At 56.6% G+C, this 18,432-nt stretch overlaps 1 protein-coding gene across 1 annotated transcript; it reads left to right on the plus strand.

Moving 5' to 3' along the window:
• Nucleotides 1-10,566: 10,566 nt before the first annotated feature.
• On the plus strand, nt 10,567-17,928 carry AGT (angiotensinogen; the record flags this gene model as incomplete). The annotated part of the gene is made up of 4 exons (XM_080717130.1): nt 10,567-11,395; nt 14,151-14,421; nt 17,033-17,177; nt 17,737-17,928. The coding sequence occupies 4 exons, from the start codon at nt 10,567-10,569 to the stop codon at nt 17,926-17,928; spliced, it is 1,437 nt and encodes a 478-aa protein (XP_080573256.1).
• Nucleotides 17,929-18,432: the final 504 nt, after the last annotated feature.

Genomic DNA, 18,432 nt, shown 5'->3' on the forward strand with positions numbered 1-18,432 from the left:
AAAATGTGGGGTACGCAGTGTACGATGGAATACTGTTCAGCCATGAAAAAGGACCTTCTGTCATTTGCTGAGGACATCATATTAAGTGTACTTAGCCAGGTACTGAATTCTGACCGCTTGCTTTTGGTAACTGATTCAATGCTAGTGACCAACCCCTACCAGGCAGGGATTCTTCTGCTGGGAATTGTGTGGAATACAGAAATGTGTCAGGTATGTTCCTGACCGAACCACAGAGAACATGATGCTAGAGTGAGGCTGTGTGTGTGCTGGAGGAGCTGTGGCCAGCGGACTGCCCAGCCCTCCTCTGGCCCTGCCCACCTGCTATAGAGACAGGAGGAGGCCGGAGGCCGCAGAGGTTAGGGCCGCAGTGTGACCTGTACCTCGTGGGCACAGGGAGCCGCCGTGGCATCGCACAGTTATGTTCCCTTGGTGTCTTGGCCTGCGTGAACACGCCCTCGGGGCAGGGCGAGTCCTCAACCCAAGGTATCCTGCACAGCATGGGCGCGCAGTTACCACCCTCAGCGGCTGGGAAGTGCGGCTTCGGAGAAGGGCAGCCCCGTCCCTTTCCCTCCCAGACGGGGGCCCTTGGACGGGACGCTCTGCTCTGAGGCCCACGTGGCTCCCCTCCCTGTTTGCTTGGCGTTCCTATGTTTGCTGTTTGGATTTTACTAGAAGATCGTGTCTGCGGCTCAGGGCCTCACGGCTCCTGACGTAAAGCCTCCGTCGCGCTCTCCCTCCGTCCTCTGGTCCCCTCTGCAACCGCAGTCTGTTTGCAGCTGCCAGGTAAATATTTGTTAGCGGTCTAACCGCTGGTTTGAGGTTCGATTGCAGAATGACCGGGCGAGGGCGGAGGATCTTTGGGGTTCCCAGTGTGGATGTTGGCATCCTGCCTGGGGGCCACCCAGATGGGGGCGGGTAGAAGAAGCTTGGCCGAGGTCCTCCCTGGTGCCAAGGCCATGGGGAACACCGAGGCGTGGCCTCCGGCTCTCCAAGGCCCCTGGGATGCCGACTTCAGGCCACGTCACTAGGCGCCACCGCTCAGCATGCAGCTGTGGGCGACAGAGGTGGGCGCCTTGACCCTGGAGGTCACAGTTCACAGGGCCACTTAAGAGAGGAGGACAGGCAGCTCCTCATTCAGCCGTCTCCTTGGAGGGAATGGGGACGACGAGGATGCCGGGGCTCTGGTTCCTTGCTGCAAATGAGAGGCAGTTCCGGCTTGTTGGGCCGTGTGGCCTGCTCTGCCTGGATAGCAGGCCTGGGGACCCGGCTGGACCACAGAGCGGGAATTTGCGGGGAGAATGGTAGGAGGCTCGGGCACCCCATGGGCTCCCACCGTCAATGAAGAGTATAGTGAAATGGCCGGGTGTGGTGGCCCATGCCTAATCCTGGCACTTGGGAGGCTGAGACAGGAGGATCACCGGTTTGAGGACAGCCTCAGCATGCAGCGAGATATTCAGCAACTCAGAGAAACCCTGTTTTGAAATAAAAAAATAAAGAGCCGGGCGTGGTGGCGCACGCTTGTGATCCCAGCATTCTGGAGGCTGAGACCGGAAGATCGCGGTTCGCAGACAGCCTCAGCCACTTAGTGAGGCCCTCAGCCACTTAGTGAGACCCTGTTACAAATAAAGAATAAAAAATCAGGCTGGGGGTGTAGCTTGAAGGTAGACTGTCCCTAGGTTTCATCCCCAGTACCGCAATAAATAAATTATTAATTAATTAAAAATAGGGCTGGAGGTATAGCTCGGAGGTAGAATGCCCCTGGGTTCCACCCCCAGTACTGCAATAAATAAATAAATAAATAAGCCAAACATGGTGGCACACACTTGTAATCCTAGCATTTGGGAGGCTGAGACAGGAGGCCGTGGTTCCCAGCCTTAGTGAGGACCTTTGCAACTCAGTGAGACCCTGTTTCAAAATAAGGAATAAAAAATAGGGCTGGGGGTGTAACTCGGAGGTAGAATGCCCCTGGGTTCTATGCTTAGTGCCGCAAAAATAAATAAATTAAAAATAAATAAATAACTGGTGCAGCTCAGAGAGAAAATGCTGGGTTCAATCTCCAGTACTACAAAAAAAGAAAAAAGAAAAATAAGGAAGGAAAGAAGGAAGGAAGGAAGGAAGGAAGGAAGGAAGGAAGGAAGGAGAATATAATACATCGATGCAGGTGGTCAGCTGGTAAGCCTTCACTTCATTCTTTTCTGTTTCACTCCTCATAAGTGCCAGTCAAGTGGAACCCCTGCCTGCTTAGCCAGCAATGACACTCCCAGCCCGGTGCTCAGGCCCGTGGACATCGGCCATTGGCAGTGGGCCATTTCTAGGGCAGTTGGTCCCTCTTGTCATGAAGATGAACGCTCACAGCCAGTGCCGCGGCTGCGCCTCACCCCAGGTTCACCGGGTGAGCGGTCTATCACCCAGGCGGTGGCTGGCAGGTGCCCTAGCAGGACCAAGCAGCCCAAGGACCAGGGCCGGCCAGGCAGCCCCCAGCGGCTGGCCTCCTCCCGCTTTCTCTGCTTCTCTCCTTCTGCGGTGGGCAGACACTGATGTTTTGACAAGTTTTCTGCAGAAGAGGAGCTGAGCATTAGGTAAATATTATCACCAGCCCAGCTTTCGCAAGAGATAACACCCCAGCCGGGACGGCTTCGTATTGCCACCGCTGCGGGGCTTCGGGGGGAAAAGGGTGACCACATTTTTCCATTCGACAGCCCCGCCTTATCTAACCTAACTCGTTGGTCAGCAGCCCAGGCGCCGCAGAGTTTCCAGCCCTGAACACCAGTGCAAACACAGAGTTCAGACCCGTTGTTAGAGTGGAAGGAGGGCAGGGTAGTCGGAGAGGAGAAGGTGGATTCAGAAATGGCACTTTTTCTGCCTCTGCTTTTGTGAGTCTCACTGTACTGACCTGGAAATCTTTCCGTGTGATACTGGGGATTGAACACAAAGGCTTTTACCTCTGAGCTATGCCTCAATCCTTTCACAAAGCTCTGTTTTGAAATAAGTTCCCACTAGGTCCCAGGACTGAGAAGACCGAGGCAGAAGGACAGCAGGGTTGAGCCAGCCCAGCAGCAGAGTGACACTGGAGCTGGATGTGGAGCTCAGACGTAGGATGCCCTGGGTTCAAGTTCCCGGTACCAAGAATCAAGTAAAGTAAGGAAGAGGCAAAAAAGCAAGTGTATGTCAGAGGGTAGCTCGAGCAGTCGGCCTTTGAATGCACCTGCTTCCCGCCGTGGCTGCCGCCTGAGCGCCCCCTTCGAGGCAGATCCGAAGCTTCCCTTCTCTCTCTCCTGCTGCGGTCCTGTTGAGTGTCCCAGGCTCAGACGCAGTTGATTTGAGTTTTGCCAGGGGCATTCCCTGAAGTCGGTGACCGCTCGCGACATAAGTCCTGGCTGCTGTGTTACAGGCCTGGAGGACCTTGCGGTCTCCGTTCCGGTGGTGTAGTGTTTAGGATTCACGTCGTAATGGGATAATAAAACCACACACCGTCAACACAGCAGCTGTTTCAACCACACACCGTCAACACAGCAGCTGTTTCCAAGGATAATTTTGACGTGATAGCTCCTCCGTCATTGGCAATCTGAATTAGCAGGTACAGCAAGCATTGTCTGCGAAGGACCTGGTAACATACTTGGGCTTTTTAGTTCCGGTGTGGCAGCACTGCTGTCCAGCAGGTCTGCAGTTTGCAGAAGGATGCTTTTTTTTTTTTTTTTGCGGGTCTGGGGATGGAACCCAGGGGCATTCGACCTCTGAGCTGCACCCCCTGCCCCATTTTTTTAATTCTTTATTTTGAAACCAGGTCTCACTGAGTTGCAGAGGGCCTCACTAAGTAGCTGAGGCTGTCGGCGAACCGTGATCCTCCTGTCTCAGCCTCCTGGATGCTGGGATGATAAGCGTGCGCCACCACGCCCGGCATGCACAGAATATTTTTATAAGAATTTATTATCTCCCCTTCCCATATAGTCTAGCCAATAACACCCCCCCAAAAGCAGGTGCAGGCCCTCCAGTTATCTCTGCTGTGTAGGCCTTTTCTGTTAGATCACTGTGATCAAAATGTGTTACTTGGTTAGCAAGGTACATGCCTGCTTTGAAGTTTAAGGCATGTCCCGTCCACCTGTGTTCTCGGTGAGTTCTCAGCCTTTCCCTATCTCTGTCTGCTAGAAGGTAATCATTACGTTGAAAACTTGTTTCATAATAAAAGAAAAATACAGGAATATAGTCTTGAAAAGCATGGAGGTTTGGGACTATATTTTGTGTAATTAGTAATTAATTTTGGGTTAATATAGCTTGCTTTTTCATCTTTTAACATTAGTCTAAAGTATTGTGAGACTCTATAGCATTTTTTTTTCAAAGTGTAGGTGTTCGTGTTTTAACATTCAGCGTTCAGCTGGGCTAACACCCAACTTTTAGCTGACCAAGCCAATCTTGGCTACGGCCTTTGGCTGACAGCTTAGAGACAGAGAAAAGGATTCCATTGTTTTGCCTAAGTATGAAAACTTGTTCTTATTAGCAACTAGTACTGCCCTTATTAGCAATCAATACAGGCTCCATCCTCAACAGAGAGATCACTCACACCCGTACTGCAGGGCTAATTACGTACCGAAGGTGTTACACAATGAAATTAATTCAAGAGCGGGAAAAGCAGGGCACCAGCCCTGGGCTCAGCCACAGCTCAGAGACACTGGGATGACAGTCACCTCCGTAGAAGCCATTTCACCATCTGCAGGTCTATGGACGCGTCGGGGGCACCTGAAGGTCACACAGGAGCATTTTTTTTTTTTTAAGCAAAAGGACCCGCTTCGCGGGGTGACACAGGGAGCCGGGACGTCCTGTTTGTCTCACAGGCGGAAGCCCGGAAGCTGCGTACGCTGTGTGTGCTGAGGGCTCGTTGGAAAAAACTGAACTTTCCCCTGGTCAACCTGTTTACCATGGAGAGCCCTGAGGGGTGGCCCGGGTGGGAGCCATGAGGTTCAGAAATATGGTGTCCTTGTCATGCCAGAAAGCCCGGACGCCGGGGTTCCCGGGTCCTCCTTGGGCCGTGGAAAGCCAGCAACAGTGAGCCCCCATGGAGGCGGAAGCAGCCCCCCAAGGCCGTGCTCCTTCCTGGCCTCCCGCGGCTCCCAGTCGCTTGAGCCTCAGGCACGAGTGAGTAAGCCGTGTGTGCCGCCTGCTTGTGCGGGGTTTTGCTGTGGAGTATTTGCTTTTGCTTGCTGGGCAGGCAGAACCTGAAAGGAGGTATCAGGTTTAGACCACGTCTAACCCAGAACTGACCCCGAAGGCAAGCAACCCGAAGGCGGGCACCCGTGTGACCAACAGGCGTCCAGATGATGCTCTGGTGGTGCAGCGGTGGCCGCGGCGGCCTCCCCCGCTCCTGAGCGGAGCGTCTGCTTTCATTCAGCGTCTCTGACGCCCACAGGTGGATCCTGGGGCTAATCCACACCCTCGAGAAACACTGCTTAAGAGTCCCACAGAGACACGTGCACACGCACACACACAAACACATACACACACGTACCCATGAACACACTCGTGCACACACAAGCCACACATGCACACTCACAAAACACACAATACACACGTACCCACAAACACACTCGTATGCACACACAAACCACATATACATGCACAAACATGCACACACAGAGACCACACACACCCCTCACACAGGCACACAGGCACCCGGCTTTCCTTGAAGAGAAACAAGTTTCTCTATCCAGTTGAACACCCACTGAGCAGGGGCGCAGGAAGCCCGTCCGGGAGCGTGGCGGCCATTGTGCTCTGGGTGTGGGCCTGCGGTCCACCTGCTTGCTGAGGAGGCGTGGCCCTGCTGGGAGGTGGTGGGCAGGGTGGGCGGCCAGCCTGGGGAGTCATGCGTGCAGAAGCAGCCCCGGGTGGCGAGGCCGGACACCCTCTGCAGGACGGTGTTTGGTGTGGGCCGGCACGCACCGGAACCAGAAACCACACAGAGCTGAGGGAGCCTGGCTGCGCAGGCGCAGGGTGAGGTGTGCGGACAGGGCCGGGCCCACGGGCCTCTCAGACGCCTCCGAAACCCCTCGGTCTTCAGCAAGGCCTGGAATGACCAGCGATCTCCCTCAGCACCGGTGGCGTGGCCACCGCATGTCTCAGGCCAGCCTTCCTGCTCCATCCTCAGGAGGCCGGGGCTGGGCTGGAGGGCTGACCTCTGAGCCTGTGGTCAGCTCCTCTGGCCACCACTGCTCCTGAAGCTCCCGGAGGCTTCCGGCCACCGGTATCTCTTGAGCAACAAAAAAGCCACTCAGCTCCGGATATCCTGGGATCTTAAACACTCTGGGGTCAGAGCAAAGACTACAGAAAGATCCCTTTGCCCTGCACCCTCAGAGGCTCTGCGTGGGGGCTTTCCACATCCACAACCCAGACACTGCCCCCTCCCTCCCAGCAGGAAGGTCCACCAAGCGCCCCACGGCTCTGCCAGCCCACTCGGACAGAGCCAGACCTCCACCCCCCTCCCCAGCCCCGCTCCTCCCGTGTCCCCGGCCGTCTCATCTCAGTCTGGAGATGTGGTGACCACAGCCCTCCAGCCTCCCCCCACGCCTCTCTGAGGCAGCTTTCCCACAGGGGTGAGCGTCACTGGGCCCTCTGGCCAGCCGCTCAGAGCGGCCAGTCCCGTTCCTGCAGCCCTGAGGTGCCCTTGCCCAGTGGGCTGGGCTCTGTGACCAGTTCCTCACAGCCTGCCTTCCTGACATGAAGCCCCCACACCTGGATCATCACAAAATTCCCCACATAGTCCCAACTCTGTGAGAGTCTGGCCTGCGGCTCTGGTCCCCAGGCCGGGAGGAAAGATACCCTGCGTCCTGTGGTCTGGCTGGTGCGGGCAGTGGCAGTTCCGCCAGCCCTCTTCTCCGCTGCCTATCTCGGCACAGGGGCCTACCGCCCCGCTGACATCACGCGGGTCCCCCACTCCCTCTCAGCACAGAAGTCCTCCCCCAGCCGGGCCAGCCGGGCTGCTGCTTCCCACAGTTGGAGGGACCTGGCTTTGCCTTCCGGGCTGGCTGCGCCATTGCGGGTGGGCGGCAGCCTCCCTAGCTTTGACGGAGGCTTCTGGAGGGTGCTTTCCACTCTGTGTGTCTTCAAAGTCTACAGGGGACCCTGCGAGGAGTGAGCACCACACAGCAGCCCGCTGGCCTGATCACGCCGGCCCCCTCCCGGGCCCTCCCAGCAGGCCCGCCAGCCTCTCAGATGCACATCACGAGGGGCTGTCAGAAGGCTTGCACGGTTGGCCCCAGGCTGTCACAACCTAGGAGCAGCCGCAGCTCAGAAACTCGGGTAAATGTGTAACTGGCCGGGCACGGGCCCATCTGCTCAGCAGGGGGCTGCCACACTGTCCCTCCCTCGGACTTCCTGGAAGGGGTCCCAGCCTGGCAGGCACTCTGGCGCTTCCAGTGGCCCCCACGCGGGCCCGCCCCCTGCTTGTGTACAGAGGGGCCTGGGAATGGCTCCATCCCCACCCCTCGGGTATAAAAGGCCCGCTGGCCAGCCAGGGCCAGAGCTGTGCTGTGAGGTGCTGAAGCAGGAGGTAAGCAGAGCCCTCCCAGCCCCTTCCTGTGACTCCATGCTCCTGCCACAGCTAGGGCATGGGCTGGGAGCGAGGGCCAGGACAGGCTGGGCAGAGGCAATGGCCAGAGGTGGCCAGAGACCATGGGAACAGTGCTCTGGGCTGACCCTCCTCTCTGCAGAGCCAGGCCTCCAGATGTGCGCTGCTCTCCAGGGCTCACCGGGTGACTGCTCCTCCCTAGACAGAAGGAGCTCCGCTGGGCCTCTGCTTCCCCTCAGGGCAGAGGGACTGGCCGGGGAGCGGCGTCCTCGGGGTGTCTCAGGGCCGTCGAGTCCCTGAGCCTCTCTTCCTGTCTGTTGGAGGGGAAAAGCAGCCCTATAGGCAGGGCTGGCATGGGGGCTGGGTCGCAGCGGGGCCACCGGCTCAGGGGATGTGCTCACCTCAGAACTCTGTGTCCTGGGCTCGCCATCTGGGCACCTGCAAGCCAGCTCGTCCGCTGCCTCTCCAAACCCCAACTTCTTCCTCCCAGCTACATGTGTACCTGACTGTCAGCTGCAGGGCATACTAAAAAGGCAGGTTTCTTCAAGAGGCCGTACGGGTCGGGCTTAGGTGCCACCCACAGACTCCGGGGGTCTGGGTCCGCATCCTCCTTCTGTGCCTTGCTGGCCGTGTGACCTGGCGTGAGTCACAAGTCCCCTCTGTCCCTCTGCAACAAGGTGCTAACAACTCTACCCAGCGACGGCCTGCCGAGGGCCCACCAGGTCCCTGACTGTCCTCTGTGGGTGAAAAACGGCTTCCGCAGGGCTTACCTTCACGTGGGAGGAACAGGTGCAGGATCTGGAGTCTCTAGGGGGCAGGGCAGGGTGTGGGGAAGAGCGGGACGAGTGAGCCAGTCTCAGCACTGGGGTGGACCGAGGAGGAGTGAGTTGTTGTCCCCGCTGGCCACGAGGCTGGGACACAGGACTGGTGAGCAGGGCGGGGACCCTGCCCCAAGGCCACTCAGATGGGGCAGAGCAGCCTGCGGCTGCCTCTGCTAGAGGCCCACTGTGATGGGCCCAGGGGCTGCGTCGACCTGCTTCACCCAACCCTGTGGTGCCTGGGAGGCAGGCTCCAAGCTGCAGGGTGATCCCTGTGCCTCGGTTTGCCCTGGCCGGGCTGGCACCGCGGGGCCGCAGGAAGGGCAGGGTGTTCTGTCTTCACTCCATGTGGCTTTGAGTGAGAATGGCTTGGAGTTGCGTGTGTGGGAGGAGGAGAGGCGGTGCCGGTCAGAAGCCAAAGGTCCTTTGGCCGTGGGCGAGGGGGACAAACACCGCTCAGCTTGGGGAAGCACACTGGGCAGCGTGCTTCTGACCTGGGTTCTGAACAGGGTCCTGGCCTGGCGCCCGAGGCCAGGGCTGTCTTGTTAGCCAGCTTCGCATCACTGTAATAAGATTCCGAAATACCGTCTTGGGAGAAGAGGTAGCTGAGTACAGTGGCATACACCTGTAACCCCAGTACTTGGGAGGCTAAGACAGGAAGATTGCAGGTTTGAGGCCAGCTCAGCAACTCAGTGAGGCCCTCAGCAAAATAAAATAAAATAAAATAAAATAAAATAAAATAAAATAAAATAGGACTTGGGAGTAGAGCGCAGAGATAGCTTGCTTGAACTTAATCCCCAGCACCACACACACAATATTAGAAGAGGTGCATTTTGGCTCATGGGTTTGGAATTTCCAGCCCAAGATTGGGGGGATCTGTTACTCTAGGCCTCTGGTGGGGTGCTGGGTGGCAGTGCAGGGGGCACACAACAGACCCTCACTCCTAACGGTCCCCGCACCTTCTAGTGAGGCCGCCCTGGAAGCGAGCCTCTAGCTCAGGCACTTTGGAGGGTGCTGACCTAAACCATGCAGTGTAAACTTCGCACGCGCAGTGGCCAGGGGTCTTAGATTCAGCTGGCTGTGACTTACTTAGGGCTGTGAGGATGCCCTGCCTGGAGCTGGGGCCAGGGGCCCACGTGTGGGGGACAGGAAAGCCAAGAAGCAACGTGGCCATCGGTATCCCCCTGCAGGAGCGGATCAGGTGTGCACATGCTAGATCTGAACGACTCAGGAGAGGGAGCGTGGCTCCTCAGTGCAGTGGAGCAAGGCCTCACATCAGCAGGGCCAGCCCAGGAGCCTTCTCTTCCAGGACCTCAGGCTAGCCCCATTGCTGTTTGCAATGGCTGAGGCTGGACCGGTGGGCCATGGGCCACCTGGGCACCCGGCCTGGGGACTTCAAGGACAGAATTTAGACAGATGTAATCGTCTCCCAATCCTGGAGGTGGAAAGCCCAGACAAGGCGTGCAAGGACTGGCTTCCCCAAAGCCTCTCCGAGGCCCACAGGCGCGTCCTCACCTGGCCCTCTTCTGCGTGCCTCTGCATCCTCGTCTCTCCCCATAGAGAGGCCCCAGTCAGGTTCACTAGGGCCCACTGTACGGACTGCACTGTGACTCAGCTACCTCTCTACGGACCTCATCTCCAACACGGTCACATTCAGAGGTCTAGGGTTTGGCTTTCAGCCTGTGGTTTTTGCAGGGTGGGGGGGCAGGGAGGGTGCTCTGGCGAGAACAGGGGTGTCTCGAACTTAGATATTGTAGATATTTTCATGGTGCGTTGACCCTGTCTCTTCTCTTCACCATTGGTAGGCATGGTGGATTGCTTGTACCCAAATAGTGACAGGGAGCTTGGCGAGGTGGCGCATGCTTGTAATCCCCGTGCTTGGGAGGTGAAGACAGGAGGATCACAAAGGTTCGAAGCCAGCCTCAGCTACTTAGTGAGGCTCTCAGCAACTTAGTGAAACCCTGTTTCCAAATTAAATTAAAAAAAAAGTTCTGGGAGTATAGCCCAGAGGTAGGAAAACCTCTGGGTTTTACCCCCAGTACTACACACACACACACACACACACACACACAACTAGTTGCAAGGAATTGGGGGACAACTGGATGTCTGGAGGGCACCGCATGGTCACTAGATAATCACCTCTACTCCTCTCAAGCGTTGTTTCAGGTACACAAGCAAGAGTTCCAATCAGATATGGCTGCCGCCGGCATGGGCCTCAAGGCCTCTGTGCTGTGCCTCCTAGCCTGCGCTGTCCTGGCCGCTGGTGACCGCGTGTATATCCACCCCTTCCACCTCCTCTTCTACCCCAAGAGCAGCTGCGAGCAGCTGGAGAAGTCCACTGCGGAGACACCCCAAGAGCCAAGCTTCACGCCTGTCCCCATTCAGGCCAAGGCCTCTCCTGTGGATGAGGAGGCCCTGCGTGACCAGCTGGTGCTGGCCGCTGAGAAGCTGGGAGCCGAAGACCGGCTGCGGGCCGTGGAGGTCGGCATGATGGCCAACTTCCTGGGCTTGCGCATGTACAAGGCTCTAAGCGAGACGTGCAGCGTGGCCGGTGGGGCTGTCCTGTCCCCGACAGCGGTCTTCGGCACACTGGCCTCTTTCTACCTGGGGGCCTCGGACCCCACGGCCAGACAGCTGCAGGCGCTCCTGGGTGCCCCGAGTGAGGGCCAGGGCTGCACCTCCCAGCTGGATGGGCACAAGGTCCTCTCTGCTCTGCAGCACACGCAGGGCCTTCTGATGGCCCAGGGCGGGGCTGACAGCCAGGCCCGATTACTTCTGACCACCGTGGTGGGCCTGTTCACTGCCCCTGGCCTGCGTCTGCGGCAGCCGTTTGTGAGGGGCCTGGCTGCCTTCACCCCCACGGTCCTCGCCCGCTCTCTGGACCTGTCCTCCAGCCCAGATCTTGCTGCTGAGAAGATCAACAGATTCCTGCAGGCCGTGACGGGGTGGGAGGCCAGAGGGCTCCCCGCAGGGGTCAGCGCCGCCAGCAACCTGCTGTTCAGCACCTCTGTCCACTTCCAAGGTGAGCCACCCCAAGAGCTTCACCGGAGCCTCACGGCCTGCAGCGGTAACAACCCGGCAGGCGGCCTCAGTGGGTGGGCGGTCGGGTGGGTGCAACTAGGGACGATCCAGGCACCGGGCCGACGGGTCCTGGCGCCCTTTGCCCAGCACTCACTGTCCCCTGAGCTCGGCGCTGGCCCGGCATTTTCCGCGACAACAGTTGGCTGAACCTGGAGTCTTATGCAAGGTCTGGCTGCAGACGGCGAGGTGTCAGAGGAGAGAGAGGGGACAGCACCCTGTTTCAGAGTCAGTGTCTTTGTGGAGGCTGCATTCTGTGGCTGGAGGGAAAAAATAGAGTCCTTTCTCCTCTAAACTAAAAAGCCCTCCCTTGAAGTCCCTTGGGGACCGTGTGAGGGACATCCAGCCTTGGCTCACGAGCGCTTTCCTCAGAGGGGCCGTCACCTCCCCGGATCCGAGGATGAAGAGCAAGGCTGCTCTCCTCTCTCTCTCTCTCTCTCTCTCTCTCTCTCTCTCTCTCTCTCTCTCTCTCTCTCTGTCTCTCTCTCTCTCTCTGTCTCTCTCTCTCTCCCCCTCCCTCCATCTTTCCCTTTCTCTCTCTCTCCCTCCCTCCCTCTCTCTCCTCTCTCTCCCTCTCTCCTCTTTCTCTCCCTCCCTCTCTCTCCTCTCCCTCCCTCTCTCTCCCCCTCTCTCTCCCTCTCTCCTCTTTCTCTCCCTCCCTCTCTCTCCCCCTCTCCCTCTCTCTCTCCTCTCCCTCTTTCTCCCTCTCTCTCCTCTCTCTCCTCTCTCTCCCTCTCTCCCTCCTCTCTCTCTTTCTCCCTCTCCCTCCTTCTCTCTCCTCTCTCTCCCTCTCTCTCTCCTCTCTCCTCTCTCCCCCCCTCTCCCCCTTCCTCCCTCTCTCTCTCTCTCCCTTCTCCCTTCTTCCTTCCTTCCCCAACATGTTCAGAAATGGCCTTGGTTCCTGAGGCTGAGCCTGGTCTGTGCTGTTGTTAAGTGAGGCGGATACCGAGGACCACCACAGCTGGACAGGCACGCGTGCTCCGTTTGCCCAGACACGGTGTCCTGGGCTTTGGGTGGCACCCAAGTGTCCTGTGGTGCTGAGAACAGAAGCACCCCGTGGTGGTCCCAGGTGTTGGGGGAGAATCTCTGCATGTTCAATTTTTTTGTTTGTTTTTTGCGGGTCTGGGATGGAACCCAGGAGCATTTGACCTCTGAGCTACACCCCCTGCCCTATGTTTTATTCTTTATTTTTGAAACCAGGTCTCACTGAGTTGGAGAGGGCCTCACTAAGTAGCTGAGGCTGTTCATGAACCACGATCCTCCGATCTCGGCCTCCCAAATGCTGGGATTACAAGCATGCACCACCACGCCCGGCTTTCAATTTTGTTTTGAACCTAACTCTGCTCTAAAGAATAATTTTTATTTTAAAATAAAAGTGAAGCCAGGCGTGGTGGTGCACGCTTATAATTCCAGTACTTGGGATGCTGGGACAGGAGGATCGTGGGTTTGCGGCCAGCCTCAGCTACTTAGTGAGGTCCTCTGCAACTTAGTGAGTCCCAGTTTCAAAATAGATAATAAAAAAATCAGGCTAGGGGTGGAGCTCAGAGTTAGAATGCCCCTGGGTTCAATCTCTAGCACCAAAAAAAAAATAAATAAATAAATAAAATAAAAAATAAAGCTGGGCATGGTGGTGCATGCTTGTAATCTCAGCATTTTGGAAGCTGAGGCGGGGGATTGTGGTTCGAGGATAACCTCGGTTACTTAGACCCTTGGCAACTCAGTGAGGCCCTGTTTCAAAATAAGAAATAAAAAACAGGGCTGGGAGCCCGGTGTGATGGTGCACACTTGTAATCTCCAGCTGAGACTGGAGGATTGTGGTTCACAGATAGCCTCAGCTACTTAGTGAGGCCCTCCACAACTTAGTGAGACCCTGTTTCAAAATAAAGAATAAAAAATAGGGCAGGGGGTGTAGCTTGGAGGTCAAATGCCCCTGGGTTTCATCCCTAGACCCCCACACACAAAAAAATAGGTCTGGGGGTGTAGCTCAGCAGTAGAATGTCCCTGGGTTTCATCCCCAGTACTGCAAAAATAAATTAAATAAATAAATAAATAATAAATAAAGGCGAGGCCGGGCGTGGTGGCGCATACTTGTAATCCCCACGCTTGGGAGGCGGAGACAGGAGGATCGCGCAGGTTTGAAGCCAGACGTGCTGGCGTAAGAGACCCTATTTCAAAAAAATATATAAAAAATAGGTCTGGGAGTGTAGCCCGGAGGTAGAAGGGCTTCCAGGAACCCCAGTACCATAAATAAATAAATAAATAAATAAATAAATAAGAGCAAGGCATGGTGGTGCATGCCTGTAATCTCAGTACTTGGGAGGCTGAGACAGGAAGAGCACATGTTCCAGGCCAGTCTCAGCAACTTATCAAGATTCTGTTTTAAAACAAAAATTCAAAAGGACTGGGGGATATACCTCTGAGGTAGAATGCCCCTGGGTTCAATCCTCAGTAGTGATAGATAAATAAATAAAATAATAAAGAGGTGCCATGAAGCCAGGCTTTGAGCGGGCTGTGGCAGATTTGGGTGGGTCAGCTGGCCAGTCCCTGACTGGGATACAGGACCTGTGCTCCCGAGGCTGGGCTTGGGCTTTAGTGAGGGGCCGGGAGGTGTCCCGTGGCCAGGAGAGGGTGGCAGGGCGGCCGTGGGGAGGCCTGAGGCAGGCTGCACAGCCCTGGAGCCTCCTGTCTCTGGGTTTCAGGGATCATGAAGGGCTTCTTCCCGCTGGCCGGGCCACAGGAGTTCTGGGTGGACAACAGCACTTCGGTGTCTGTCCCCATGCTTTCTGGCGCCGGCACCTTCCAGCACTGGGCCGACACGCAGAACAACTTCTCCGTGACGCGCGTGCCCGTGGGTGAGAGCGCGGCCCTGTTGCTGATCCAGCCCTGTGCCGGCACGGCTGACATGGACAGGGTCGAGGCCCTCGTCTTCCACCACGACTTCCTGGCCTGGATGAAGAACCTGTCTCCCCGGTAGGCGCCTCTGGGCTTCCCCGGAAAGTGGGGGGCTGTCCCTGCCCCCTGCCCGGTGGGGTGGGTGACCCGGGCTGGCCGGGGCCCTGTGTCCACCTCCTCTCTATTCCCTATCGGTCCGGCTCCTAGAGGCGCAGCTGGAGCAGGAGAAAGCCTGCCACTTCTAGTGCAGCTTTGCCCACCGGTTCCGCAGGGAAGGAAAGTGCCCCATCTGCCCATGCCCATCCGCAGGCTGTCCTCGGTACCCCGGCGTGCCTTGGCACTGTTCAGCACGGCTGGGAACTCCGCTTGGCTCCGGGCCTGGTGTGAGGATACCAGGGGGTCCCCTGGCACAGGCATATGCAATTCCCTTCCCCAGAGCCCAGAACCAGGTTCCAAGCCAGGCTGCTGGGGGCGCAGACACCACCTTGAGGCCCACTCTGGGTTTCATGTGAGAGTTTTTGTTTTTCTTTTTCTTTTTTGTGGTGCGGGGGATGGAACCCGGGGGCATACTACCTCCGAGCTACACTCCCAGCCCTATTTTTTTTTGTTGTTGTTGTTTTGAAACAGGGTCTTGCCTAAGTTGCTGAAGGGCCTAGCTAAATTGCAGAAGCTGGCCTCAAACCTATGATCCTCCTGTCCCAGCCTCCTAAGCACTGGGATTACAGGCGTGTACCACCACACCCAGCCATGTTTGTTTCTTTTTTTTTTTTTTTGGTGGTACTGGGGTTCCTGGAAGCCATTCTACCTCTGAGCTACACTCCCAGACTTACTATATATATATATATATATATATATATATATATATATATTTTTTTTTTTTTTTTTAATTTGGAAACAGGGTCTGTTAAGCCAGCAAGGCTGACTCTGAACTAGCGCGATCCTCCTGTCTCCACCTCCCTCCCAAGCGCGGGGATTTCAAACGTGCGCCACCACGCCCGGCTGTTTGTTTCTTTTTTATCTTTATTTATTAATTTTTTGGTGGTACTGGGGTTCCTGGAAGCCCTTCTACTTCCGGGCTACACTCCCAGACCTATTTTTACATTTTATATTTGGAAACAGGGTCTCCTAAGCCAGCGTGCGCGGCTGGCTTCGAACCTGCATGATCCTCCTGTCTCTGCCTCCCAAGCGCAGGGATTATAAGCATGTGCCACCACGCCCGGCTTTATCTTTATTTTTAATTTTATTTTTTGCGGTACTGGGGATGGAACCCAGGGGCATTCTACCTCCGAGTTACACTCCCAGCCCTATTTTTTATTCTTTATTCTGAAACAGGATCTCACTAAATTGTTAAGTAGCTAAGGCTGTCCACGATCCTCCTGTCTCAGCCTCCCAAATGCTAGGATCACAAACATGTGCCACCATGCCTGGCTTTGTTTGTTTTTCAGTACTGGGAATGAAACCCAGGATATACCTCCAAGCTACACCCCCGCCCTATTTTTTATTCTTTTTTTTTTTTTTTTTGGTGGTACTGGGGTTTCTGGAAGCCCTTCCACATCTGGGCTACACTCCCAGACCTATTTTATATTTTTATTTGAAAACAGGGTCTCCTAAGCCAGCGCATGCGACTGGCTTTGAACCTGCGTGATCCTCCTGTCTCTGCCTTCCAAGCGCAGGGATTACAAGCGTGCACCACCATGCCTGTGTTATTCTTTATTTTGATACAGGGTCACACTGAGTTGCAAAGGGCCTCAGTAAGTAGCTGAGGCTGTCCGCAAACCACAATCCTCCTGTCTCAGCCTTCCAAATGCTGGGATTACAAGCGTGCGCCATGATGCCTGTCATTATTTTTGCTTTAATTGAGGTAAAATGTACATAACGTTGCCTTCTTAACTGTTCTTAACCGTCTGGGTTGGCGGCATTAAGTAGTCATGCACCATCACCACTGCCCATCTCCAGAATTTTCTCTAAGCCATGCGTGGTGGCGCACGCTTGTAATCCCAGCGCTTGGGAGGCTGAGACAGGAGGATCGCACAGGTTCGAAGCCAGCCTCAACTACTTAGTGAGGCTCTCAGCAGCTTAGTGAGACCCTGTTTCCAAATAAAATATAAAATAGGTCTGGGAGTATAGCCCGGAGGTAGAAAAGAAGCCTCTGGGTTCTATCCCCAGCACCACAAAACCAAACCAAAACAAAAAACAAAATAAAAAACAAAACAAAACCAGAGACTCCATCCTCCTGGGACCCGGCCCCATGCGGCCCCATCATCTGTGGGAGCACGGCACCCCTCGGCTTCAGCAGCCGACAGGAGGCGCACTGTCTGCTGGCGGGGGCTGGCCCAGCCACCAGAGGTGTCTGTGGCTCTGAGGGCTACCCCAGGAAGGGGCTGTCCGTTGGAGACCTCCCCAACCAGTCGGCTCCCTCTGGGTGCCCGAGGGCCGCTGGGCACACAGTTGAGACAGTGGAGCAGCTGGCCGCCTCAGCCGAGATGGCACTAGGCGTGTTCCAGGGCCTCTGCACGCTGTTTCAGCCTCCACCGGTCTTGCTGTATTCGTGCTGAGCCTGTCCTCAAGCGTGAGGGTGGCCCTGCTGGGCGGGGGTCTTCAATGCCCCTCACCTTCCTCAGAGACATATCTACCCACCTGGCTCCCAGGAGCCTCAGCCCCTGTAACCATACCCACACTTTCTTCCCAGGGCCATCCGCCTGACCATGCCCCAGCTGGAGCTGCGAGCATCCTATGACCTGCAGGACCTGCTGGCCCGGGCTAAGCTGCCCGCCCTGCTGGGCGCAGAGGCGACTCTGGGCAAGATGTCTGACGCCAGCCTCAGAGTGGGAGAGGTCAGTGCTGACCTGCTGTGTCCTGGGAGGAGTTGGCTGGTGGGGCCGGGTGGGAGGGAAGTGGCCAGCGCTTGCTGGGGCTTCACAGACGGTGCAGAAAGCCGCTCATAGCCCTGCCAGCCACTGCTGTCCAGCCGGGTCCCTGACCCTGTCAGCCAGGCCTCACCTCAGGAACCTCCCTTAGCTGCAGAGGGCCAGGATTAGGGCAGAGAGTGGGCCGCAGATCAGTGCCCCGGCCTGCAGCCCCTTCCTCAGGGAGCTGCTCAGCAGCAGACAGAGGGCCCCCCGTCACACACAGAGGATGCATGTCACCAACAATGAGTGCACTGGGAGTTCTGGGTGCTGGGGAGAAAGTGGGTCACGGCAGAGGCACAAGGCCTCTGCGCTGGATTAGCCCAGCACCGGGGTCAGAGCAGAGCCAGAGCCCGGGACAGCTCTGCCCACCTCGGTGGCGGGCAGAGGGGCCCGCGTTGGGAGTGGGCCTGTGCATGGTGCAGCACATGAGGCACCAGGCCTTCCCCTTGTGCCCGGGGAGAGATCAACCTCTACTGCCTTGCAGGTGCTGAACAGCGTCCTTTTTGAACTCAAAGCGGACAAGGGAGAGCAGCCCACTGAGCCGGCCCAGCGGCCCGGCGAGCCCGAGGCCTTGGAGGTGACCCTGAACAGCCCGTTCCTGTTTGCCATCTATGAGCGGGAGTCTGGCGCCCTGCACTTCCTGGGCCGTGTGGACAACCCCCTGAGCATGGCATAAGGCCCGTCCAGGCCCCTGGGCCTGGCTTCTGCGGAAGCGCCGGAGCAGAGTAAAAGCAGCCATTGTCACCAACGGCCCCACCACTTGGGCTGGAAAGAGGCCGTCTCCTTGGAGAGCATGTGCCGTGAATCCTGAGTAGCAAAAATCAGGCCTCCCAGGGCGCGGGGCTATTCTGGAGAGCTGGGTGGGAGCCAGGAACTGGTGTTTAGCCCTGCACTACTGCTCCGGAGAGGGTCTGAGCAGACCAACTCCTTTGTGAAACCCAGCGCTCCCTTTTATTCTGAAACTGGGTTTTAAAATTAAAGGACACATTGTGCTTCCACGCCTGAGTTTGTACCAGCTGACTATGAGACTGCCCTTCCCCTCCTTCCCACAACAGCTTAGATTTTCCCTGACTCCCGTGTGGTCTGCAAACTCATTACAAAGACTCCTGCAGTCGAGTTCCCGCCACAGCGCCACGTGCGGCCAGTCATGCCGTGCTGCTAATGGAGGTCTTGCAGCAAA

This window comes from Muscardinus avellanarius, assembly GCF_963383645.1.
Source record: "Muscardinus avellanarius genome assembly, chromosome: 20".
Classification (NCBI taxonomy): Eukaryota; Metazoa; Chordata; class Mammalia; order Rodentia; family Gliridae; genus Muscardinus; species Muscardinus avellanarius.